The sequence below is a fragment of the Podarcis vaucheri genome, assembly GCF_965113315.1.
Source record: "Podarcis vaucheri genome assembly, chromosome: 5".
Taxonomy (NCBI): Eukaryota; Metazoa; Chordata; class Lepidosauria; order Squamata; family Lacertidae; genus Podarcis; species Podarcis vaucheri.
The window spans coordinates 74,863,748-74,891,110 of NC_138763.1; the positions used below are offsets into that span (position 1 = coordinate 74,863,748).

General features: G+C 44.5%; 1 protein-coding gene across 8 annotated transcripts in view; it reads left to right on the forward strand.

Moving 5' to 3' along the window:
- CTNNA3 (catenin alpha 3) overlaps window positions 1-27,363 on the forward strand; it is a 591,589-nt gene that overhangs the window by 488,905 nt on the left and 75,321 nt on the right. The window contains exon 14 of one of the 8 annotated variants that reach the window (XM_082222367.1): window positions 3,482-3,685. The exons of the other annotated variants lie outside the window; for them this stretch is intronic. Within the exon in view, the coding sequence (XP_082078493.1) occupies window positions 3,482-3,517 (36 nt within the window). The 3' untranslated portion in view covers window positions 3,518-3,685. Of the gene's footprint in view, window positions 1-3,481; window positions 3,686-27,363 lie in introns of those variants that run through there. 8 annotated transcript variants of the gene reach the window in all.

Consider the following 27,363-nt stretch of genomic DNA (forward strand, 5'->3'; position numbering starts at 1 on the left):
TTTAATTAAAAAACCTGCTAAAAACAACCAGTCTGCCAAAAGTAATTATTAGCTTAGATTGTCAGTGGTATAGTTCAAAGTTTAAGCAACCTCTCAAATGTGTAAAATGTTAGGAAGCATTGGGGGGGAGATCAAAGGCAGGTACTTTGCCCTACTACAGACTCTATTATTGCTCTGCTAGGAGATTTGATGAATTAGGACAAATTAGACCTAAACCTGATGACTGGTTCAGAAATGTACCATTTTGTGTTCATTTCAACACATCAATCAGACTGCAGACCAGATCTAGCTATAAGTGATTTGAACATTACACTATTAGTAGGGAATCAGTGATAAAGTGAAGCCTGTTTGTAAATTAGTTACATATGTATTTACCATTTTATTGGGAAATATATATGTAAGGAGCATATGGATTTGGCATTGTATTGCTTGAACCTGTAATTCTATGGCAGTCTGTATGGCCTTTTTAAAGCAGCAACTGAGGACTAAAAGGTTGGGAAAGCGGAGTTCTGGTTCATAGCACTGTTTATGTGGGGTGGCTGAATGGTATCTAGGCAGCTGTCTGTGCTGCATATTATTTGATGCCAGCCGAGTACTGGAGCCTCAAACATGATACTCTTTGAATACCTGTAAAAGTGACATGGGGTCACCGTCTGGGGCTCTGCATGGAAATGAAAAAGCTACACAGAGCAAAAATGACTAGAAATCATAACAACTCACCACAGGCAGTTGTTTGAACAATATCAAACTGTAAATTCAGCAGCAGTCATGAATCAGAGCACACAAAGCTTCTCCGCCCCCTAATCATCAGAATGCAACATTTTGAATTTAATCCTTATTAATTTAAATGTTTGAAATGTTTCTGTGCACATAAACATAGAACCATCCTCTTCCATTGAAATAAATGTGGCAGCTCCTGTGAGCACTTGACTTCTGTGTGTGCTTCAATTTCCCAGCCAGAAAAGATGCCATATTTACTCGAGTCAAATGTGCACTTCAATTTTCAGAAAGTTGAAACCAAAAAAAAAGTATTTGTAAATGTGTCATTGAATCAAAGCACACCTTAATTTTTGCAACGTAATTTGGCCAAAAAAGGTGAGCATTAGATTCAAGTAAATACAGTAATTGCTTCATGGTAAAGAGCTATGAAATCTTCTGCATAAATTTTAGTTTCAATCACAATAGAGTTTTAACTTCCAGGTTTCTATTGAGAGTTATAATAGTCTGTTTTAGGATATATCAATGGAATTCTGGACTAGTGAACCACTGACCAGCTCTTCCATCATAACTTCACTCAGTTTTCAAGGTATTCTAATAGCGATATCATTGTTTGTTTTAGTAGATCTTGCTCTTGCCAAGTTCCTGAGGGCTAGGCCGATAAAATATGATCACGTCACCAGGACTTTGTGTCATTTCTGCTTTCTTCCTTCTCCCTTCTTCCTTCACAAATGAAAGCTGAATTCTGAAATGTTCATACATTATACAAATTGTAATTGTACAAATTAAGTACATTCTCACATGCTTGCTTATCACGTGTGATTTTTCTACTACTGTTTATAGGGAGGGAATCATAGCTGCCAGCAGTAGAGCATGCATTTCTTACATAGAAAGCTCCAGATCTACACCATTCACTTAAAGCATGTGGCTTCTTCCCAAGAATCCTGGTACCTGTAGTTTATCTCTCACAGAGCTGCAGTTCCTACCAGCCTTAATAAATTGCAGTTCCCAGGGCTCTTTTTTGTTGTTGTTGTTTAGTCATTTAGTCGTTTCCGACTCTTCGTGACCCCATGGACCAGAGCTATCTAAGCCATAGTGTGGATGTGACCCTTGTTTCAATTCCTGGCATGTCCAGCATAGAAAGACCCTGGAGAGCTGCTGCCAGCGAAGGGGAGTTAATGCTGCACTAGATGGATAGTTAGTTTGCCCTGGTATAAAGCAGCTTACTATGAGGAGAAGACCTATAACTCACCTTGATATTTCACTGGTCATTGCTTATACAGCTATGGACTTTCCTTAACAAAGCTAGAATCTTGTTTTAAAAAATAAAATAAAACCGAGGGGTGTGTTTCACCAACTATTCGCAACAATGGTTGTGCATTGCGGTTTTGGAATTGGGGCATGAGTTCAGCCATGCTAATAACTGGATAAGATTACTTTAGCTCTTTCCCTTCACTTGTAAGTTCCACGGACTGTGAGGTTGCCTCCTTGTGCTAGGCCTGACCCCATACATTGCTTTGGTGGCTTAAGCTGGTGTTCTTTTGATGTTTTCCCCCCTTCCTCCTTTGAGTGTGAACAAAAGGGCAGTCCTTTTGTCTCCAGCCCTCTCTGGTCCTGAAATGTTGCTCTGCTACTGTGTTGATCCCTGCCCTTCTTCTTTGCAAGTCTTTTTGAGCCTATTCAGTTTGCTGCCATCTCTATTTTTGTGGCTTTGTATTCAGAACAAGAGATGGTTTTCATTCTCTGATTATAATTACGCCACTGGAGTCAGAGGTTAAGGTTACGAAGGTTGCATCTTTGGGCACGGGAAAGACTTTTATTTTTCTGTCCTCAGTAGTGATAATTGAAGGTTTCATGGGCTGCTTTTTTGTTGTCATGGTCAGTCCACAACGTTTCATTTTGTTCATTGGCTATCTTGCACAACTTACTTATAAATGCCTTATAGACCTTAAAAGAAAGCCGTAGAGTCTTCAAGCGAAGGGAAGCTTAGTTCAGGCAAGTCTGAAAACTCACATACTCTTCAAATTGTTCCACAGCTCAAAAAACAGTCTACATATTGATGGCAGTGGATTTCTGTTATCTGTTCTCCAGTGTGGACACTGCAAATGAAAGTGCTTGTAAGCAAGTCATGTGTAATGAATGAATCAATCTGTTTCTACTCCTCTTTTGCATGTGTTTACTTGGTCAATTAAGGCCTGTATCTGCATTAATATGCTATTTATTTTTATCTGATGTCCACACAAACATTGTAATTTAAAAACATGCTCAAAAATATATATTCTCTTAATATATGCACATCTAAACACTACTCCAATCTCCAAGCAATGAGAGACTCCAGGGATTTCAAGTGCTTACCCTTGGTTTCCTTGGAAGGAAGGTCAGTGGAGACTATGGTGTCTTTAATATCTATGGTTTTATTTACGCATATATACAACCTTGAGCATAGGATGTAAGGACTCACAATCTTTTTACATACATATATGCACATGTAACTCACCTGGGGGTCTTTCCCCTAAAAAAAGCCCAGGCATGCGCACAATATTCTGAGATACTATAGCATGTTAGTGCTCCATGTCCTTGATTTAGAGGACAGCACAACAACTATTCTTTAATGCTTTTTATACTGTTGTTGGGAACCATGCTGATAGTAGCGCTCTCATGACTACAGTGCTTGCACAGCCAAAGGTAAACATTGCTGGGCTGGACCCTGGTGTTGTGGCTGCCTGTGCTCCTGCTTCCTAGTACTTCTGCCCTTTTGTGGCAGTGGAGAATAAAGCTGGACTTTGAGGAAATGGTGTGATGGAGAACAGTGGAGACTGGAAGACAGGAGGACTCGGTGCCAGAAGCGAGAAGGCAGAGGAGCAAGCCAGAACATCTGCAGCTGAGAGATGCACCAGATATGAAATGAACTCCTCTTCTTGCTTATTTGATATCTATGTATCCAACTGACACAGCCAAGGGAGCTATCTAAGAACAGCACTCCTTGATTCCCACTGCTTAAAAAATTAAAAATCAACTGTTAAGTGGAAGACTCATTGCTTCAGCTAAAATGGCACATTGTTTTGTCCATTGTGTACATTCACCAGCACATAGTTTTGTAAGTGAAACCAGGCTACATAATGAATGCTTTTTTCTGGTTCTCCTTGAACTGTCTGCATTATGTTTGCTCCAATGCTCTTGTTGGGATTTGTGGCTACTCTGCAGAATTAAAATAGATATAAACTGATCACTGTCATGAGATCAAATAGATGGGATTGTGTGTTTACTTCTGGCCAACATTTCTTTTCCTAATCTCAAGAGATAATCAGCTCTTTGAAATATTGCTTCTCCCTGATCTCATAGGACTGGGCTGAATGTTCATTTGAAGCAATTCACTGACCACTTAACAATGGCACAAACTGTCTCTGTTGATTTAATTTCTCGCCTTGACAGTATTTTGGAGCCGCACCAAATATCTACTTGTTTCAATGTTGTGGATAAAAGTAGAGCTTCCAAGGATATCAAAATGTTCTCGAACTTTCCCCGCACTCAGTTTGTTAGCTGCCTTTATCCACCTCAACAGCTGATGCTTTAGCATTGTGTGTGCGCGTGCGTGCGCATAATTAGATGGTTTTCTTCATGGTAATGGTGTTCTGCTCCAGCCACAGGGATTGTGTAGTGAGTGTGAAGATGGTATTATATTGCATGGCCTATTAAAATATGAGTGAGGGCAGTATTTTCTGAATCAGGCTTGCCCTTAACATGGCTTTTTGTCTCCTCCTTTAACATGGCCTCCCCCACTGCGAATTGCTTTTCAAAAATGCCTCACTGTGTCAGTTGCTGGAAATAAGCAGGTTCTGTTTGTAGCTTTCCCATGGGCATCTGGTTGGTCATTTGAGAACAGAATGCTAGACTAGATGAGCTTTTGGGTTGATTCAGCAGGGCCGCTCTTATATTTTTATGTGCAAGTGATAGTGTGAAGATCTCTTTGCTTTAAAGTTCTCTAGAAAAAGGATTGGTGGGAAGCTGGAGTCTGACTAAATTCATTCTTAAAATGGAGTGTTGGAGGAGTGAGGTTCTACTAGTTTTCAGGTTGCACCTAGGAATGCCAGCTGCAAATTCCATGGCTTTAACATCTGCCAACTTTTTTTCTCTCCCTTCCCTGCTGCTTTGTTTAACATGCAGCTGATGAAGAGCTATGAAGAACCCAAAACCTTGCTCAGTATTTTATGAGTTTTTGGTTGGTTCTAATAAATGTATTGCCTCACCGTGGATTTTGGACTTTTTCTCTGTTGGAACAGCATAGCTTCTATACTTTTTAATATGTGGAGAACTATGAGTTTTAAGAAGATCACAGTATATGGTGTGAGTGTATTGTACCTTATACTAGAGCAGTGAGCCAGATTGCTAGATATTATATTGCTTTATTCCTACATTCGATTTATTCCTACACTCAATACAAGAATTGAGCACCCAGCCTGAACTCCCCTTCTATTATATGAGCACTGTAGCAAGACCATAGATTCCCACTTTATTGTCTCTTTATAACACTCGAGGGAATGCTGTAAGAGTGAATCACATACATAATGATAAATTTGCCAGGTAGTGTGTGGATCTGAAGGTAAGGAATTTTCTAAAGTTACTCAGACTTGGTTCATGTTTTAAATTAAATTGCATACTGTGCAGACATGCAGCAAAATAAGAATTTGGGCAAAACATGCCCCATAATTAGTAAAAAGCTAAATTCCACCTTAAGGGCAAATATCATCATCATCATCATCATCATCATCATCAAGCCTTTATTGGCATCACTTACAAACATTCAGAATAAATAGGCCAATGCGATCTCATTGTCATTTCAACAGTACAGTCATTTGCCAAAGGGAAGAAGAGGCGAGCAATCTATTTCACCTCTGTGGGACTCCAGCAAGGGCAGGGTCCTGTAGCGTACTTCAGCGGCAGAAAATCAAACAGAGGAACTTGGCTACTGTCTTGGTGAGCTCCTGGTCTCTCCCCTGTAATAAGAAGCGTATAACCTCTGTCTCTGGTTTCCATGTTGGGATACATAGGTGGTCTAAGAATTGTTGGCGGAGATCATCATATATTTTACAATGAAGGGCCATGAGAGCTAGAGCTTCCACCAGGTGGGCGTCACATGAGTAGATCCTATCTCCTTCTGCCATACCCACAAACCTACCCCAAAGGAGGTTAGAAGGATTACAATTGAACCTTAAGGGCAAATACCAGCCACACAACAGAAACTTCTGTTTCCGGAAATGAAATGTATGTGTCAGGGAACTGACATCGGAGGAAAGGGAAGTGGTAGGGCTCCCAGAGACTGGGAGAGAGTCAACAGCTAAAGCAGGGACCAGTAGGGGGAGCGCGGGGTCTCTGGAGGAGGATCTCAGTAATGCTGAGAGAGACGCAGCAGCCCAGGCAGGAAGCAGAAGGGGAGAGAAAGGGGTGAGAGACACTTCGAGCGAAAATAGCGGGGAGGTGTCAGAAGCAACTGCAGGGAGACCTATGCTTCGCCGGAAGCTGTCACGTCGTGAGTCCAGGAGACGCGTTTCCGTTAAGGAACTTCTTTGCTGGAAGCGCTTCCGCAGACAGCCACTGTCGGACTCTACAAGTGACTAGAGCAGACATGTCTGAGGAGCTCTGTCACACACAGAGGTTTGTGGGGTCGCACAAACTCTGAAGGGGCACTATTTTAAGCACAAGCAGCTAATCATCCCCTGACAGCAGTCCGACAGTCTCTGTACGCTGCCTGTGCAGGAGAAGGCATCATGAGCGACCCAGCAGGAGCCGGAGCCGCAGGGGGTGGAGCTGGTCCAAGCTTGGAAGACAGATACCGAGCATTGGAGGTCCAACTTGCGCTGCAGACGGCGAGGCTCGAGGAGAGGAGGGCTCAAGATGCAGACAAGAAGGGGAGAACCACTCAGTTCCCCAGAAAGGTACCAGGATTAGTGCAGAAGTTTGGGGGGGACCCCAAGGATTACCATGCCTTTAGGACTGAAATGCAATATGCCCTGAATGTGCAGTTTGATGAGTTCCCTGATGAGGAATCCCGAGTTGCTTTCGTAATTGGGCATCTTGAGAAGGGGGCGCGGGACTGGGTTCGACCCCTGATGGCAACGCACAACGATATCCTGAAGGACGCTATGAAATTCTTTCGTGCAATGGATATCATGTTCTCCAGCGATATTGAGGAGGGGGGAGTGCGCAGACAGCTAATGGCTTGCAAGCAGGGAAGCAGATCTGTCCGTGAGTACTGGACTGAATTTACCATGCTGATTCACAGATTGGGGTGGGATTTATCGGCAGCACCCATTCAGATGCTATTTGAAGAAGGTCTTTCTTCAGCTGTGAAAGACGAGCTGGCCAGGAGCCCCAGGGCGGTGTCTATGGATCAGCTGACCAAATCTGCGCTGACCATTGGAGCGCGCCAGGAGGCAAGAGCCTTGGAGAGGCGGGAAGGGAGAGGGGAACGTTGGAAGGAGTTACGCATTCCAGACATTCCTGAGCCAGCTTTCCCGCCGGCAGAGCCGATGGAAATCGGAACAGCCCGCGCGCGCGCAGTTTCAAAGCCCAGTGAGGGGGCGAAGAAGGAGGGAAAGGGACCCCGGAAATGCTATCTCTGCCAACAGCCAGGCCACTTTGCCAGAGTCTGCCCCCAGAGGAAGGAATGGCAAGGGATGGTGGGAACTGTTGAGGGGGAAGAGCAGGGAGAAACGGAGCAGGTAAAAGCCAACGCCTGGTTGCCAGCAGGGCACTGCAGCCAGGCCAAAGAGCAGTGAAAGTGCCCCTTTCCCAAGTGCCAGTGCCAGAAGCTCCTCGACCTGCTCTAGTGATTGAAGTGTCGCTAGAGTTGCAAAATGGACACCCCCTAAAAATAAAGGCGCTGTTGGACTCAGGCAGCTCCTGCAATTTCATGAGCAAGGAGTTTGCGGCTGAACACCAGATACAGACTATCCCCTTAAGCAACCCCCTGCAGGTGACCACGATCGATGGCAGAGAACTGTTGGGAGGAGGCGTCAGCTTGCAGACCATCCCAATGATAATGAGGGTGGCAAGGCACACAGAACTGATAGCGTTTAATGTGGCCACCTTGGGAGGCGCTCCCATTATTTTGGGAATGAGCTGGCTAGCCCTACATGATCCGCTGGTGGGCTGGCATCAAAGAGTGGTTTCCTTCGGTTCCGCACATTGCTTAGAACACTGCAGGGGGGAAAAGGGGTCAGCAGGGGCCCAAGCCACCCTAGCAGGGACGGAAGTGATGGAGAAGGGGAAGGTGCCATCACAGTATGCTGATCTCAGCGACGTGTTCAGCGAGAAGGAAGCTGACCAACTACCCCCGCATAGGCCCTTTGATTGCCAGATCAATTTACTCCCTGGAGCACAGCTTCGTGTAGGCAGGTTGTATGCCATGTCAGACAGGGAGATGCAGGAGTTGCGAGCGTTCATTGACAAGAACCTGAAGAGAGGCTTCATCAGAGAGTCCAAGGCAGCGGGGGGTAGCCCAGTGTTTTTTGTGGATAAAAAGAACACGGACAAGCCGAGACTGGTATGTGACTTTCGGGCCCTAAATGCAGTGACAGAGCCGGTGGCTTTTCCTATGCCCAGGATTGATGATATTTTGACCAGGGTGCGAAAAGGAAAGATTTTTACAAAGCTGGACCTAAGGGGGGCGTACAACCTGATACGTATAAGGAAAGGGGATGAATGGAAGACCACCATGTTCACCCCTTTGGGGGCATTTGAATATCTCGTTATGCCTTTTGGATTACAAGCAGGCTCCGCGTGTTTTCAAGCCTTTATGAACCATGTACTGGGGCCTTTGCTCTACAAGAATTGCGTGGCCTTCTTAGATGACGTGTTGGTGTATTCGGAGAATGAGGAGCAACATGTGAGAGACGTCAGAGAAGTGTTGAGCAGGCTGCATGCCAACAGACTGTGGGTGAAACTGGAGAAGTGTCAGTTTCATACCAAGGAGGTGGAATTCCTGGGGTACCGCTTGTCAGACAAGGGGTTGGCCATGGACCCCGGCAAGGTTCAGGCGGTGCTGGAATGGAAAACCCCCAAGACTAAGAAGGATGTGCAGAGGTTCCTAGGGTTTGGAAACTTTTATCGTAAGTTCATCCGAAACTTCGCTCACCTGACGGCGCCCATCACGGACTGTCTCAGCAGCAAAAAGAAGTTTGTTTGGACGGGGGAGGCGGAGCGAGCGTTTGAGGAACTGAAAAAGGCCTTCGCCTCTGACGAACAACTTCTACATGTGGATTTACAAAAAAAGCTGAGGGTCGAAACAGACGCTTCTGACAGAGCCATAGGGGCGGTGCTTCTTCTGCAGCCAGGGAAGGAGGGGTCCGAGTGGCGACCGTGTGCCTTCTTTTCGCGAAAGCTGAACAAATCGGAGAGAAACTACACGGTGTATGACCGGGAACTTCTTGCGATTTATGAGGCCTTCCGGAGATGGAGGCACCTACTAATTGGTGCACAACAGAAGGTGCAAGTACGCACGGACCATAAGAATCTAGAGTATTGGAGAACTGCGCGAGTGCTCAACCAACGGCAGTTGAGATGGGCCCAGGAGTTCTCCAAATTTAACTTTGAGATTTGTTACGTACCAGGCCAGGAGAACGTTAGGGCGGACGCTCTATCACGCAAACCTGAATATTTGGAGGGAGAGGGTGCACCCGAAGAGACCCATGTCATTCCCGAGGATCGCTGGGTGTGTGGGGCGGCACTGGTGGGGCTAAGGGAACTGATAGAGGGAACGGTGCAGGATGAATATGCCCAGGACAAACTCAGGGGTCTCAGGAGGGAGGGAGACAAACTCGGGGGTTTTGAGGAGAGAAACGGGGCGTTGTACTACAAGGGAGCGTTATACGTACCTGAAGGAGAATTGAGGGAAAAGGTACTCAAGCAACTGCACGATAGCCCCACAGCAGGGCATTTTGGGCAACACAAAACCATGTGGCTGGTTACCAGGGAATTCTGGTGGCCCAAGGTCAGGGAGGATGTGCGGGAGTATGTGAGAGGGTGTGACCGATGTCAACGAGCCAAGGGGGAGAGGCGGGCACCGGCAGGTTTATTAGAACCACTACCCACGCCGGAAAGACCATGGGAGGCAGTGGCAATAGATTTTATGACTGATCTGCCCAGGTCCAAAGGGAAGACAGCCATTATGGTTGTGGTAGACCTGTTAACCAAGATGGCCCACTTTATAGCCTGCTCACATGCGGTCACAGCAGAAGAAACCGCTAAATTGTTTGTGGAAAATGTGTTTAGATTGCATGGTGCCCCCTTGAGGGTGGTTTCGGACCGAGGGAAACAATTTACTTCCAGGTTCTGGAGGAAGCTCATGAGCTTATTGCATGTAGAGGTGAATTTCTCAACTGCCCGTCATCCAGAAACCAACGGGCAGGCGGAAAGAGCTAATGGTGTCCTCCAGCAATATTTGAGGTGTTATGTGAATGACAGAGAGAATGATTGGGTGGAGAAGCTGGCGTTGGCAGAATTTGCCTATAACAATGCGGAGAACGTGTCCACGGGAATGAGCCCTTTTTTGGCCAATCACGGGTGTCATCCCCGAGCCTTCCCAGGGGGGGAGGGGGAGAACTGGAGCGTTCCAGCCGCAGAACAGTTCGTTGAAGAAATGGAAGCGATCCATCGCCAGCTCCAACTTAATTTAAACAGGGCGAAGGAGGAATATAAGAGGCAGGCAGACAAAACCAGAAGGGAAGGAGAAAGCATTAGGGTGGGGGATCAGGTGTGGTTGTCCACCCAAGGGTTACCATTTAAAGGAGGTTGTAAGAAGTTAAGACCCAAAAGACTGGGCCCATTTGAAGTCACGCAACAGGTCAACCCAGTGGCTTTCAGACTCCGGTTACCTAACCACATGAAGTTGCACCCAGTGTTCCACAGATCATTGCTGTCACCGTATATAGGGGACAGAGAGGGGAGGGTCAATAGGGGACCAGCTATGGAGGAAAAAGAACACAGCTACCATGTAGCGGAGATTCTCGATTCCAGGTGGAGGGGAGAGCAAGTAGAGTATTTGGTAATGTGGGAAGGGGAGCCGGAGTCGGAAAACACCTGGGTCAGGGCAGAGGATGTAGATGACGAGGTTTTGATTGAAACTTTTCATCAGAGATTCCCTCGGAAACCCCAGCCAGTGGCGAGGTTCCGGAGGGAATACTTCGCCACCACCGACGAAGAAGAAGAGTTGGAGGGGTTCGCTGATTCCGAGGTGGAGGAGGATTCAGCGAGTCGGAACGAAGACCGATGGAGGGAAATGTTCGAGACGTCGGAAGATGAGGAGGATTCTTTTAGGGGTTTCAGCTCCTCACCGCCCAGAGGAGAGAGTAGGGGCGGGGGAGAGGGGGGCCCTGGAGGGGAGGTGGATGTCAGGGAACTGACATCGGAGGAAAGGGAAGTGGTAGGGCTCCCAGAGACTGGGAGAGAGTCAACAGCTAAAGCAGGGACCAGTAGGGGGAGCGCGGGGTCTCTGGAGGAGGATCTCAGTAATGCTGAGAGAGACGCAGCAGCCCAGGCAGGAAGCAGAAGGGGAGAGAAAGGGGTGAGAGACACTTCGAGCGAAAATAGCGGGGAGGTGTCAGAAGCAACTGCAGGGAGACCTATGCTTCGCCGGAAGCTGTCACGTCGTGAGTCCAGGAGACGCGTTTCCGTTAAGGAACTTCTTTGCTGGAAGCGCTTCCGCAGACAGCCACTGTCGGACTCTACAAGTGACTAGAGCAGACATGTCTGAGGAGCTCTGTCACACACAGAGGTTTGTGGGGTCGCACAAACTCTGAAGGGGCACTATTTTAAGCACAAGCAGCTAATCATCCCCTGACAGTATGCAATTAAAAGAAGCATATCTGAACCAAACCTGCAAAGTTTCAAAGTGAAGGGGGGGCAGTGAGTGAGGATCTCGGAAGAAGTAAGAGTGAGGAAAGCACAACTTGATTATAAAAGCGAAAGCACTCCATACCAGGTGCCCTCCATATATTGTTGGACTGCAACTTCCCTCAACCCCAGCGAGCATGAAAAATGCCCAGACATGATGGGAGTTGCGGTCTTAACAACACCTAGAGGCCACTGCATTGGCTACCTGTGCTCTGTACAATCCATCACTAGACACTTTGCTCCCTAACTTAGGCCTGGGGAAGGTGGAACAGGATGAGAGGTTGCAGATAGAATACAAGCCAACTAGTATGAGTAGATCTGAGTAGTTTCCCCACATTGTTTTGTTAAAGTTGTACATATTGACTCTACCAGTGTTCTAGTTAATCTGGTTAATCTCTGAAAGTTTCTGAAATTGATTTTAGAATTGGCACATGCACAGTTCATTGAGTCTTCATTGTGTATCTTTTTATCCTTCCCCTCACTGATTGGTTAAAACTGCACACAAAAGAATATTGATATGATTGCAGAATTCTCTTTCTCATAACAGGAAAAAATGGACAGCTCCATCAGTCTCTCAAGGCTGTTGCAGCCATAATGTAGTTTGTGCTTCTATGTGAAACTGTAGAGAGAAAATATAAGACACCACATGGTGGCTTCCATAACCTCCAACCAGCATGGCCAGTAGTCAGAGATGATGGGTGATGTGGTCCACCAATATCTGGAGGTCACTAGGTTGGTGAAGTCTGAGTTAAGGGGAGGAGAGCAATACCTCTCCTTTCTTAGAGGGCCCTCTGCCAACTCCTCTGAAATAAGCTTACAGTGGTACCTCGGGTTACAAACACTTCGGGTTACAGACTCCCCTAACCCGGAAGTAGTACCTCGGGTTAAGAACTTTACCTCAGGATGAGAACAGAAATTGTGTGCCGGCAGCACGGTGGCAGTGGGAGGCCCCATTAACTAAAGTGGTGCCTCAGGTTAAGAACGGTTTAAGGTTAGGAATGGTCCTCCGGAATGAATTAAGTTCATAACCAGAGGTACCACTGTATTTGCTTAAGAAGCAGGTGTGGAGAGGTCTGGCTGCAAGGCTGGTGCAGCAATCTCTATTTTGAGTGGAACTAGAATTAAGCACTTTGGACTCATATGAAACTTGGGACACTTATACATTTTATTTTTTGCTATGAGTCCCAGTAAGGGTAGGGGAGCATGAGAGAGACAAATGTGTATTTGTAGTTAACATGGAGATATCTGGATGGTGCCTTCCTAGCAGGAACCTTTTGAACATTAACAGTTTTTTCTCCAAAGTACCGTATTTTTCGCTCTATAAGACGCACCAGACCAAAAGACGCACCTAGTTTTTGGAGGAGGAAAACAAGAAAAAAAATATTCTGAATCTCAGAAGTCATAGAATCATAGAATCATAGAATCATAGAATCATAGAGTTGGAAGAGACCACAAGGGCCATCGAGTCCAACCCCCTGCCAAGCAGGAAACACCATCAGAGCACTCCTGACATATGGTTGTCAAGCCTCTGCTTAAAGACCTCTAAAGAAGGAGACTCCACCACACTCCTTGGCAGCAAATTCCACTGTCGAACAGCTCTTACTGTCAGGAAGTTCTTCCTAATGTTTAGGTGGAATCTTCTTTCTTGTAGTTTGGATCCATTGCTCCGTGTCCGCTTCTCTGGAGCAGCAGAAAACAACCTTTCTCCCTCCTCTATGTGACATCCTTTTATATATTTGAACATGGCTATCATATCACCCCTTAACCTCCTCTTCTGCAGGCTAAACATGCCCAGCTCCCTTAGCCGTTCCTCATAAGGCATCGTTTCCAGGCCTTTGACCATTTTGGTTGCCCTCCTCTGGACACGTTCCAGTTTGTCAGTGTCCCTCTTGAATTGTGGTGCCCAGAACTGGACACAGTACTCCAGGTGTGGTCTGACCAGAGCAGAATACAGTGGCACTATTACTTCCCTTGATCTAGATGCTATACTCCTATTGATGCAGCCCAGAATTGCATTGGCTTTTTTAGCTGCCGCGTCACACTGTTGGCTCATGTCAAGTTTGTGGTCAACCAAGACTCCTAGATCCTTTTCACATGTACTGCTCTCAAGCCAGGTGTCACCCATCTTGTATTTGTGCCTCTCATTTTTTTTGCCCAAGTGCAATACTTTACATTTCTCCCTGTTAAAATTCATCTTGTTTGTTTTTGCCCAGTTCTCTAATCTGTCAAGGTCGTTTTGAAGTGTGATCCTGTCCTCTGGGGTGTTAGCCACCCCTCCCAGTTTGGTGTCATCTGCAAATTTGATCAGGATGCCCTTGAGTCCATCATCCAAGTCGTTGATAAAGATGTTGAATAAGACCGGGCCCAAGACAGAACCCTGTGGCACCCCACTAGTCACTCTTCTCCAGGATGAAGAGGAACCATTGATGAGCACCCTTTGGGTTCGGTCAGTCAGCCAGTTACAAATCCACTCAGTGGTAGCATAGTCAAGACCGCATTTTACCAGCTTCTTTACAAGAATATCATGGGGCACCTTGTCAAATGCCTTGCTGAAATCAAGGTAGGCTACATCCACTGCGTTCCCTTCATCTACCAGGCTTGTAATTCTGTCAAAAAACGAGATCAGGTTAGTCTGACATGACTTATTTTTCAGAAATCCATGCTGACTATTGGTGATCACAGCATTCCTTTCTAGGTGCTCACAGACTGTTTGCTTAATGATCTGCTCCAGAATCTTCCCTGGTATTGATGTCAGACTGACTGGGCGGTAATTATTTGGGTCCTCTCTTTTCCCCTTTTTGAAAATAGGGACAACATTTGCCCTCCTCCAGTCTGCCGGGACTTCGCCTGTTCTCCAGGAATTCTCAAAGATGACTGCCAGTGGTTCTGAGATCACATCTGCCAGTTCTTTTAATACTCTTGGATGCAGTTCATCTGGCCCTGGAGACTTGAATACATCTAAACTAGCCAAATATTCTTGTACTATCTCCTTAGTTATTCTGGGCTGTGTTTCCTTTGCTGAATCATTTGCTCCAAATTCTTCAGGTCGGGCATTGTTTTCTTTATCGGAGAAGACTGAGGCAAAGAAGGCATTGAGTAGTTCAGCCCTTTCTGTGTCCCCTGTTTGCATTTCACCATCTTCTCCTCTGAGTGACCCCACAGTTTCTTTGTTCTTCCTTTTGCTACGAACATACCCATAGAAGCCTTTTTTGTTGCTTTTAACCTCTCTAGCAAGCCTGAGTTCATTCTGTGCTTTAGCTTTTCTGACTTTGTGTCTACACGTGCTGGCTATTTGTTTGAATTCCTCTTTGGTGGTTTCCCCCCTTTTCCATTTTTTGTACACATCCTTTTTTAATCTTAATTCAGTTAAAAGTTCTTTAGATAGCCACCCTGGCTTCTTTAGGCACCTTCCATGTTTCCGTCTCATTGGTATTGCCTGTCGTTGTGCTTTTACTATCTCCCTCTTAACAAACTCCCAGCCATCATGAACTCCCTTTCCTTTAAGTATTGCTGTCCATGGGATCTCACCCAGCACTTCCCTAAGTTTTATGAAGTCGGCTTTCTTAAAGTCAAGAAATTGAGTCCTAGTATGCTTGGCTGCTCCTTTCCGCTGTATAGTAAACTTCAGAAGAGCATGATCACTCGCGCCTAATGATCCTTCCACATCTACCCCACTAACCAGGTCATCAACATTGGTTAGGACCAGATCTAAAATGGCTGTTCCTCTTGTTGCTTCTCCCACTTTCTGGACAATGAAGTTGTCTGCAAGGCCAGTGAGGAATCTGTTTGACCTTATGCTCTTGGCTGAGTTTGACGTCCAACAAATATCCGGGTAATTGAAGTCCCCCATTACTACTATCTCCCTTCCTTTTGCATGCTTGGCCATCTGTTCCAGGAAGGCATCATCTATGTCCTCCGTTTGGCTTGGGGATCTATAGTAAACTCCCACAATGAGGTCTCTGTTATTCTTCTCTCCCTTAATTTTGACCCAAATGCTCTCACTTTGGCTTTGAGGTTCTAAATCTTGGATCTCTTCACAGGTATACACATCCCTGACATATAACGCCACTCCTCCTCCTTTCTTGTCTGGTCTGTTTCTCTGAAATAGATTGTATCCCCCCATTATTACATTCCAATCGTGGGACTTATTCCACCAGGTTTCAGTGATGCCTATTATGTCATATTTAGTTTGCTGTACCAAGAGCTCAAGCTCATCTTGTTTATTTCCCATGCTTTGCGCATTAGTGTACAGACATTGAAGTCCATTAATCATTCCCCCGTGACTCTTATTTAAGGATTTTTTCCTCCCACCACTAGGTCCGCGTGCTGTTTGCTCCATTTGGTCTATGACATTTGGATGATCATCTTCATTAATTGATAGACTCCTACCTTCAGGAGCATTGTCTCCCTCCCCCACATTAGTCAGTTTAAAGCCCTCCTGATGAGGTTTCTGAGATTTTTGGCAAAAACATTTCTCCCAACCGTTGTGAGGTGCAGCCCATCGCTTGCCAGAAGTCCATCTTCAAGAAACTGCAGTCCGTGATCTAAGAATCCAAACCGTTCCTGTTTACACCATTTGCGAAGCCAGCTGTTCACTTCCACTATTTTCCCCTCTCTCCCTGGGCCACGTCGTTCAACTGGGAGGACAGACGAGATGACAATTTGTGCATTTAGTTGCTTCAATTTCCTGCCGAGAGCCTCGTAGTCTCTTTTGATCTTCTGGAGGCTATTGCTTGCAGTGTCATTGGTTCCCACATGAACCAAGAGGAAGGGGTATTCGTCAGTGGGTTTTATGATTCCTTGCAGTCGTTCAGTTACATCTTGGATCTTAGCCCCGGGGAGACAGCACACTTCCCGAGACATCTTGTCAGGCCCACAGATCACAGCTTCTGTTCCCCTCAGTAGGGAATCCCCTATCACCACTACACGCCTCCTCTTGGGTTTGGTCGGGGTTCTTCCGTGAGCTGTCCGTTCCAAGGTCACCTGCACATTCCCTGAGGACTGACTTTGCTGCTCGTCTTCATATACCTGATCGACTGTAATGAGGGAGAGATCCTCAAATGGAGTCCGCTCTTCGTCTTCCATGCTAGGGGAGAGGACTTCAAAGCGATTGTGTATTTCTAGACAATCAGAGTGGACCCTGGGCCTCCTACTTCTTTGAGTCACGTTTCTCCATATATCTGGCTCCTGTGTTGGTGAACAAGCCTCCTTCTCAGGGGAGTCCCCTGTCTCCTCCTTGGTGGGGACGGTGTGCTCTGTTGCTTCCAAGAAGAGCTCCAGCTCTCTAATTCTTAGGAGCGTAGCTACACGTTCCTCCAGTTGCTGGACTTTGTCTTTTAATAGGGCAATCAACATGCAATTGCTGCAGGTAAAGCTGCCTGCAACCTTTGGCAAGATGGCAAACATTGCGCAGGAATCGCAGGCGACTGCAGCTGTTCCCTCCCCTTCCATCATGAGATCGTGTTGTTGGGGGTGGCTACAGAGGTCCTCCATCATAAAAAGCTTGAAGACAGGACAAATAACTTCCCCCACAAAAAAAACCCTAGGTCTCCCCCAACAAACGTTTGAGACTAGCTCCCCTAAATCTAAAAGATTGGTATAACTGCGCGCGCCACTAGGCGCGCGCCGCTGCCCTACAAACTCTGATAAGCTCCTCCCACAGCTAATCCCCTGCCTCAACAGAAACCCTGCCCCCTCTGACCTTTACACAGGGAAAACAGCTAATCAGCCACCAAGAAACACACACACACAAGAAAACCCTTTTTGCTCCTTCTTCAACTGCTGCCCTACAAACTCTGATAAGCTCCTCCCACAGCTAATCCCCTGCCTCAACAGAAACCCTGCCCCCTCTGACCTTTACACAGGGAAAACAGCTAATCAGCCACCAAGAAACACACACACACAAGAAAACCCTTTTTGCTCCTTCTTCAACTGCTGCCCTACAAACTCTGATAAGCTCCTCCCACAGCTAATCCCCTGCCTCAACAGAAACCCTGCCCCCTCTGACCTTTACACAGGGAAAACAGCTAATCAGCCACCAAGAAACACACACACACAAGAAAACCCTTTTTGCTCCTTCTTCAACTGCTGCCCTACAAACTCTGATAAGCTCCTCCCACAGCTAATCCCCTGCCTCAACAGAAACCCTGCCCCCTCTGACCTTTACACAGGGAAAACAGCTAATCAGCCACCAAGAAACACACACACACAAGAAAACCCTTTTTGCTCCTTCTTCAACTGCTGCCCTACAAACTCTGATAAGCTCCTCCCACAGCTAATCCCCTGCCTCAACAGAAACCCTGCCCCCTCTGACCTTTACACAGGGAAAACAGCTAATCAGCCACCAAGAAACACACACACACAAGAAAACCCTTTTTGCTCCTTCTTCAACTGCTGCCCTACAAACTCAGAACAGCAAGAGGGATCGCTGCGCAGTGAAAGCAGCAATCCCTTTTCCTGTTCTGGCTTCTGGTATAGCTGCACAGCCTGCATTCACTCCATAAGACGCACACACATTTCCCCTTACTTTTTAGGAGGGAAAAAGTGAGTCTTATAGAGCAAAAAATACGGTATTTTACAAACCTAGAAGACAGGCTAGACATATGTGGGATAGCTGTATCAAAGGTAGCTTTAAAGCAGCCAGAAAGAAAAGAAGCAAAGGTTTGAGATGGAGAGTTTGTCCTGCATCAAAGATGCCAAGTAACTGGCCCCACTTTCTTCAGGTCAATGAAAATAAAACTGATCCGTTTCAGCTGCTGGTGGAACATGTTACTTCGATTAAAACAGAAGGCTAACAACTGTACAGTATCTTTGAGGTCCAAGTACTATGCTTCCCAGGCAGAGAAAGCAAAGGTTGCATTGAGCCACGTTTGCATGAGGAAGCTGACACATGTCTGATGTTGAGTATCAGATGCAGCACATAGCAGGCAGGAAAAGATGGTTGTCGGGACAGGAGGCACAGATGTGGATGTGATCATTGTGTCTGGCTTGCAGCACATTCCAGCGACTGAGGTATGGACAAACACAGCTGTTACAACAAAGCACATGAAATTACAACTACCTGGAATGCTAGGAGAGCAAACACATCAAATATGTTTCATGCATTCAGTGGGCATGATGTGACCTTGTTCTTTGATAGCTTTGGGACGCATGGAACATATTTCCTTACAGAAATGTTTCCTCTTGGAGAAATGCATTTCTGATACTGGCAGAAGGCCCAACACATTTTTCTTTTACCAAAAAAATAAAATAAATACCTTGCTGTCTCATCGGGAGGTGATTTTGCTGCTTTCAGTTCAAGGTGGCTAACTGAGGCAGCCATCTCCCCCCCCCATGTGAATCCCTTTGGGAAAAGGCTGAATTATGTCATAGTGTTGTTTCCAGGAGCATCCTGGCCCAGCCACACAGACTGCTGAGAACATCCAAGCTGCTGCCTGAAATGGTTGCAATGCCTTTTGGAGGGACAGGGAGAGGAAGAAGCCTCCACTGACATAGTTAAAAGACAGAAGGGTCACAACAACACCATACAGTGGTACCTCGATTTACAAATGCTTTGGGTTACAAACGCTTCAGGTTACAGACTCCCCTAACCCGGAAGTAGTACCTCAGGTTAAGAATTTTACCTCAGGATGAGAACAGAAATCATGTACTGGTGGCGCGGTGGCAGTGGGAGGCCCCATTAGCTAAAGTGGTACCTCAGGTGAAGAACAGTTTCAGGTTGAGAACGGACCTCTGGAACGAATTAAGTTCTTAACCAGAGGTACCACTGTACTTCTAAAGCACATTTAACACAAATTTAAACTACATGGCTTTCCCAAAGCAGCTTGAGAACTGTAGTGTAGCCTTCCCAGAGCTACAATTTCCAGCACCCTTAAAGAAATCAGTACCCAGGATTATTTGGAAGAAGCATTGTGTTTTAATACATGGTTTGGGTGTGAGAAAGATTGCTGCCATAGAAAATTTGTAATTGCAGGTAAAGTGACACCCCCATCTCAACAGTAATAGAATATACTTCCTTTTTGCAGTCAATGAATGGCCCAGGAAGAGGAGGGGGAGGGGATATTTGTCCTAGCCTGACCATATAGGATCGTGGTTGCAGCATAACTTCTTTCCCTCACCAACAAAGAAGTTCACTTACTCCGGGGAGTAATGGTGTGATATTTTTAAATTACCACAGTTGCAGTGACATTTCAAAGAAAGGCTCTTCCCCCTTCCAGTGTTCTATTCAATATTGTATTTTTTAACTTTAAAACATGCAAGAAAATAGCCTTGTAACCTCTACAAGGAAAATTTCAACTGGTGTAAAAATACAGAGAAAAACTGTTAAAATGAATGAGAAAACTGCATAGGTTAGAGAACAGTGTCAGAAGTCACAGTATGACATACATTTTTATCATGGCCCTACTGTGGTATTTGACATTTTAAATCCCTACTGAAACAAGAATTGAGCAAATATTGTACAATTGGAAACAAAAAAGGGAAAAAAGAAAAATCTAATTGCTTCCTGCAAAAAGACTGTGGAGAGAGATAGCACTTATAAGGAACACTTTCTGTCCTGCTGTTTGAAAAAGCTCCAAATGAAACTAGAGTAAGCAGGAGCACAATTCACTAGCAGTTACCAATATAAAACAAGTTATTGTTGCTGTATCACCCTTACCGGAGAAGAAATGCTACAAATATTGACATTCATTTTGGATAATGCCCTGTGAATCCTGGAAGAGAGATTGACTATTCAAGAGTTTTGAGGCAAATGTCTCATCTCCCCCAAAAGGAAAAAAACCAACAGCCCTACTATGTAAATCTGTTCTAGAGATTCTTTTTTTGGCACACCCTGAACGGATCCATACCATTAGCTTCCACAATCTTTTGCACCCAGGTGTTCCTGGGTCAGTGTATTTTGATACCTGGAGCAATATAGGTCCATCTATATTGGTCCATCTAGCTGACTGGCAGTGACTCCACAAGGTTTCAGACAAGGGACCTTCCTAGCCCAACCTGGAAATGCTGAGAATTGAACTGGGATTTCTGCAGGCACAGCAGATCCTCTACCTCTGAGCGACTTCCTTTCATCAGCAGACGGAGCAGGCACACGAGCCACCTGGTGCCGTCCCCTCTCTGGTGAAATCCATTATATTTCAGTTTGTAGTAATTGCTTCAAAGTTTGCATCTAAACGCATACATTGTTTTTGAATATGTGCTCTTTAAGCTGCTTAAAGAGGCGATTGTGTTTTATGGGCTTTTATTTGTGCTTGTGGATCACTTCAAGATGCTTCATAGCAAGTGATTCATAAATGAAATGAAATCTAATATAAATGCCACTTTTATGCAAATTTGTGTCCACTTTTATGCAAATTTGTATAGAGTGTAGGATGCCCTGTGTGGCAGGGCTGAGGAGGCAGCAGAGGCCCCACTGCTCTTTTCAACCCTGCTGGGTAACAGCTGGGGTTAGGACCCTAGTCTTTTTCATTAGGCTGTCTATTACAGATGTCAAAAGTATGAGAGAATAGTAGATTTTTGTTTTGTAAGTTATAAACCATGTATATTATAAAAGACCTTTAAAGTAGTGAATGTTTCTTTCCTTTATAGGTCACCTTTAATTGAAAGCAACTAGGGAACTTTGATCTGACTATGTATTTCTCGTACCGGTGTGCTACCCATTTTCTAGGCCACTTATCTCAAGTAATGAAGTAACATTACAGTAATCTTGAGATTATGTTTTATAGCACCTTAGAAGTTCACACCAAAATTAAGTAGCTGGTTATCTTCAGAATATTCCTGTAGTACAAGGAAAGGCCTATTCAAGACAAAATATCCACTTAATTCAGGAAGATCTTCTTAATTTAAAGCAGGGTTCATATAGAAAAGGAATATTCACCAATACTGCTATATATCCCGATAATTTTTCAGGAGTTGAGGCTGATGAAAATAGTTATCGCAGGGACAAATGTTTCTCTACATGCAACACAAAATGTTTATTTTTTCAAAATGTTTAAGTTGAGAAGGGTGCTTTAAACAAAACTCCTGGGGCATTGCCTAGGGACGAATCATTCTGAAAAAAGTGATATCAGTCTAATCTGCAGATTATTTTCTATTTCCCATCTTGCTCCTTGATGTTGGTTCAACCTGTTCTGTTAAAATACACCTTTTTAATTAATAGTTAAAATGGTAGGTTTGTGTACAATGCATGTATTTTGTACCCAGTGCCCTGTGCACAACCTGCCTTTTGTTTTCCTGACTACACAAACTTCCACCACATCTGTTCGCTCTGGTCAGTGACATCCAGGATACTTGAGGAATCTGTAAATGGAACCCCCCCCCCAAAACTTCATGATTATGGTTCACCCAGGAAAATTGTGAGACTGCAGCTTGTGTGTCCTTGAGTCGCGTTTGTTAATTTGCATCCCCTCATCCCAGTATCCCTGATGTGCATACACCATAAACCAGTAAGTTGACACAAACACAATATGTCATCACAAGAAGATGGTGGCTTCAAGGTGTGTCAGCAATGTGGGGAGAGCAGGGAGGTGTGAAAGGATTGGAAAGTTGCAGCAATGGCAGTGCACTTTACTGCATCTGAAGACTGTGGGGAGGGGAGCCATTTCCAGGGCTCCTTGGTGTCAAGGCCATGTGCAGCAGCGAAGGCAGTTCTTTCTTGTCCAGAAACGCAAGGCATGGGGAAATGAATAAGCAAATGGGAGGTGCATTTGCAGTTACAGTTGTGTATTTTGGGCAGTGTAGAAAGGGACTTTCCTTTCCCCCCCCCTGGAGTCCAGTACAGGATGTGCTATTCAGAAGGTGCCACATCAAGAGGCAAATGTACAATCTGGACCAAATTTCTAAGCTTAGTTAATAGTCAAAAAGAATTTCCTTTGCGTAGCTCCTCCTCAAGGCAATATTTTTCAGAGATTTTAAATACCTTAATTATAGATAGTTGGCTTTGTGTTAGAGTAATTAAAAAAAAAAAAGAAACCTCCCCTGGAATCATTCTTCTTGGTTTTGAATGTCTTATTTCATTCGATCATCCCATAGTTTTGTTGAAGAATACAAATAATATTTCCTAACACCTTTTCACCATCAAGGCACCAGCCAGAAGAGCCATTCGTCATTTCAGGCTGGGAAGTGTGGAAAAATATTCCTTTAGCTCACATACTTGTTCATACTTCTTTAAAAATGGTATTTTCATTCCCCACAGTGCTCCATCAGGTTTGGGAGGAGTTGCTCAGCCATGAGCAAGCTGTTCCTGTCAGGCTTTTACTCAGGTACTGACTGTAACTGTGTGGTGTAATGACTTCTATTTAGAATTTGATTGACAGGCCTGCTGACAGGTGGGCACAGAGCTAGTGTGGAGGCCCAGTACGTGGAGGCTCCAACCGAAGAGTAATAGAGGCATATAGAGGTATTCTCCTTTGGTTTTTTTCTTCATTTATATGGCATGTGCCTTTTGACTTGCTAGCAGCAACAGCAGCAGCAGCAGCAGTGGGGCAAATCCTGGTATATTACTCAAGATCTCAGGAAAGGGAGACATGTGCATGTGCCGGCTCAACCCAGCCAGTCACCCTTTGCTTGTGTCAATACCTCAAGTCAGCGGTGCTCCAGTTATGTGAGCTGCTTGAATATTTGTTTGGTGTGAGCTATGAGTTTAGCTCCCTTTGTGCAGAAAGAGGTGGTAGGCTTCTAGTCTGCCCTGCTTCAGATTGCAAGTGAGGGGTGTGGTCATATTTATTTACTCGTGACAATTGTTTATTATCCCACCTCCCAGGTATAAACCATTCCAAGGTGGCTTACAAGCTACATTAAATTACATATTTTAATAAAACAATAAAAGCAATATTTAACATTTTGTTGCCTGCCACCCCAATCTCTGAGTGGTGTGAGCTTCTAGGCACTTACCCAGGGTTTGAGTTCCTCAGAATGAGGGACAGTGGAGACTATAGTGTCTTTAAGATACATGGCTTATTTACACATACATACTGTATAACCCGAGCCTATGATGGAGGTGCTCACAGCATTAACACCCGAAGAGGGTCTTGCTTCTCCCATACAGCCTTGGATCCCAGCAGAAATCAGGCATGGCTCTGTCTCCCAGCTGTCCAGCCTCCTCCTAGCTTGCACACCTCAACTCTTGCTTTTGTCCTTCTAACTGACAAACAGTTGAAGGGCAGGGCCCACCCACTTGTCGTCTGGCACAGAGCCACCTTCTTCGTTAATTTAATGACCCATACTTAGGGGTCATTACCCAGAAACTTGTTTAAAACTCTCTGGGATCCTTCCCAAAGGACACCGGATGCTGTCGTCCTGTGGAGGGAAGGAGGTAGGGGCTATACAAACTGTTGTAGATCTTGTGGTGGTCTTCACCTGCTGGCCTCTCTTTTCTTGAAATAGTTGTGTTAGCGAGAGCCAAAGCAACAGGTCCCACTAGTGCAATGGATCTTTCTCCCTGTCTTCTGCCCCACCCCAAATTTGGCTCTAGGCAGATCAGAACTCCCAGAACAGCATGTGGGGGAGGAGAAAGGAAATAGCTTTGTGAGTGCGGCAGTTCTGCTTGATGGAACAATCTCATTGGCACTGCTTTGAGTTCCATCTGTGGTCTTGTAGAGTTTGTTGACTATGAATATGTGGGAATGAGGTTGTTCCCCTACTCTCCTCTCTCTCTCTCTCTCTCTCTGATCCACATAATTACTTTGGGTGTGCTGATGGATTTAGGTATGCTCAGCAGCAATCTGACCCCCCCCCCCACTTTGAATAGCAAAATTTTTTCACATCATACTGTGGGAGGTAAAATATGAATCCCTGTGACCCATGTGTGTGGGGTAAATAACAAAAGGATAGGCTACGTGCCTGGATTCAAAACTAACTGTCCTGAAAGAGAGAGCCCCCAGTAGCAGAGTGCAAACTCAAAAAATCAAGCAGCAGTATAGTGTTAGTAGACCCTTTTATCCCAAAATAAAAAAATTCCTTCCAGTAGCACCTTAAAGACCAACTAAGTTAGTTCTTGGTATGAGCTTTCGTGTGCATGCACACTTCTTCAGATACACTTCAGATATACACTTCTTCAGATGTGTATCTGAAGAAGTGTGCATGCACACGAAAGCTCATACCAAGAACTAACTTAGTTGGTCTTTAAGGTGCTACTGGAAGGATTTTTTTTATTTTGACTATGACAGACCAACACGGCTACCTGTCTGTAACTGGAACCTTTTATCCCATTTAGTCTGCTTATAAACAGTGCTCTTCTCTTTCTACCCCTCTTGCAATGAACAGACTACACACGGTGAAGTCAGTTAAAAATGCCTTACTTACGGATTAATTCATATAGCAGCAAGGAGAACACAGGCAGAATACTAGGAGAGAAAATACAGAAATATAGCTTCAGACATGTGCTCTAAGCTTGGAGTTTGCTTAGGCATGTCTTCCTTGGTCAGTTACATGGCGCAGAGAGAGGGGGAACTGGAAGTGAAGGCTTCACTTCCTCCTTCGCTGGAGAAGAGGGGGCATGACCTAGCTGAGTCTAGGATGACAACCTCATTGCCTTAACCCCTTCATGCACTAACTGGCACTCATGCATATGTTTGACTGAAATTTCCCACACATATCACAGTCCGATGGGCAAGGTAAATAAAATTTTTATTAATAATATCTGGGGTTGAAAACATTTTTGGTTTGCAGGATAGTGGTGGGTTTTTAGGAAAACAAGAATCCAAAGTTTTCCTGGGCATGTACAACTAACTACACATGTCTTCGTAGTCAATTAAAAAAACCTCTGGACATGGCCCTGCAATGAATTTTTAATAGCATTTAAAAAAATGAAGTGAATGGCAAAAAGGCTTTTAAAGGCTTTCTATTCTCCTGCATAGTGAATGCTGAATGTTAATGTAGCGATGTAGAGTAGGTTTACTGATAGCCTCACTGATTTGTGAATAATGTGCACCATTCTTTGAGAATGGCTTTGTTTAAATTCTTTTGCTAAGTATCAATTCATATAAAAATAAAGGAAATAGAAATAAAAGAAAAATAGATGGTTGCCCTGTTCATGGCAGGTATTCAGCTGAAAAATAACTGCAGTATATTTATTTTTAAATGTAATTCCCATTATGATAGTTGCCAAAGAATTTTTATTAGTGCAAAATATTAGTATTCATACATTCTGAATGGAGACTATGGTTGAATTTATTGCATCAAGCAAAGGAGCGGGATGGCTCTTGTAATTTGGGAGCATGTTCTTCTAAAAAAAACTCTTCAGAGAAAACTAGAATGGAGACAGTGCTGCGTATGCAAAATGTAAAAGGCATGCTTAAATGTATCTCATGGAAGAGTCACTAACAAATAGAGGCAGTACAGTGTGGATAACCAGCCTGGCATAGTGGTTAAGAGTTTTGGAATAGGACCTGGGAGGCCAGGGTTCAAACTGCCATTTAGCTAGTTAGTGAAAACTAACTTAAGCCACATTGGGTGGCATTCAATTACGTTTTATTCAGAGTAGAACTGTTTAAATTAATGGACCTAACTTAGTGATGTTCCTTCATTTAAATTGGTCTACTCAAACTTACTCAAACTTCATTGAATATCACCCTTTATATTCAAAGGAAAAGGTAGCCTTCCCAAGTTTACTCACGCCCCAGTCTTACTCTGCATCTAGTGGGACAAGTACTCCTTAGTAAGTTTGCTTAGTTTTACAGTCTTTTTCATAACTAACATTAGCTGGATTTGAACCATTTAATTCTACTTTTTTCTATATTCATTTGAACAAATCCATTTCATTTCATCTCCTTATAGACAATAAACAAATTATACAAGCTGATTTCTATAATTTGCATGATTTCCTTGTCCAAGAGCCATCCATGGGATAATAGCAAGGCAGGGGTGGTAGCCAATGTGGAGCCCTTCAGAAGCTATTAGATTCCAGTTCCCATCAACCCCATCCAGCATAGCCAATGATCAGAAATGATGGGCATTGTAGTCCATCATTTGGAGAGCATCATGTTGACTACCCAGGGCATAGGGCTAAGTAAAGAAGCAATACATACTGAGCTGTATTCAATAATCTTTGTCCTTGGGTCATGTCATCTGTTCAGTGTCAGGTAAACAGAGCCTAATCCCTATTAATTATGTGTTGTGTATCCTTGGCTGAGGCAAGCTTATTCAGGAGTAAGTTCTATACAGACTAAAGAGACTTACTCAAGGGTAAATGTGCGTGCCTTTGCAGCGTCCATCCAGTTCTCTTCAATGTATTATGCCAAAGCTCATGTTGACCTTGCATAAGCTTAATATTTTGGATAGTATCTTCTTCATTCTGTATATCTTTCACAGAGGCATGATTCCACAATGTTATGGCTGTGTAATATGTTTCAATTAATTTTTGATCAGGCTGTTTCTGGTCTGGAAGCTAGAGGTGTCTGCCTCTTTCCTTATCTTGGGCTCACTAGAAAGCTTGCGTTTAGTCTTTACTCATACCATGCTGTGATTGATAATTTAATGAGACAAGCTGCTTAATGGGGGCGGGGGACCAGAAAGATTAACACCGTTAAACCTAGCTAGGAGAAATCAATTCATATCTTTCTTTCTTTTTTTAAAAAAACCCTCAGATTAATAAACACTCAATTTAACATTTGCTGCATCTGTTTGATGGGATATGCTGCTCTTCTTAGGCCAATCAAAGGTGAAATAATATTGTACGCTGACAAAAATAAGAATTAATTAGGCATAACCACCTACAATTTCATCATTCAATTTAGCATTAGGACAGTAAGGGTAGAATTA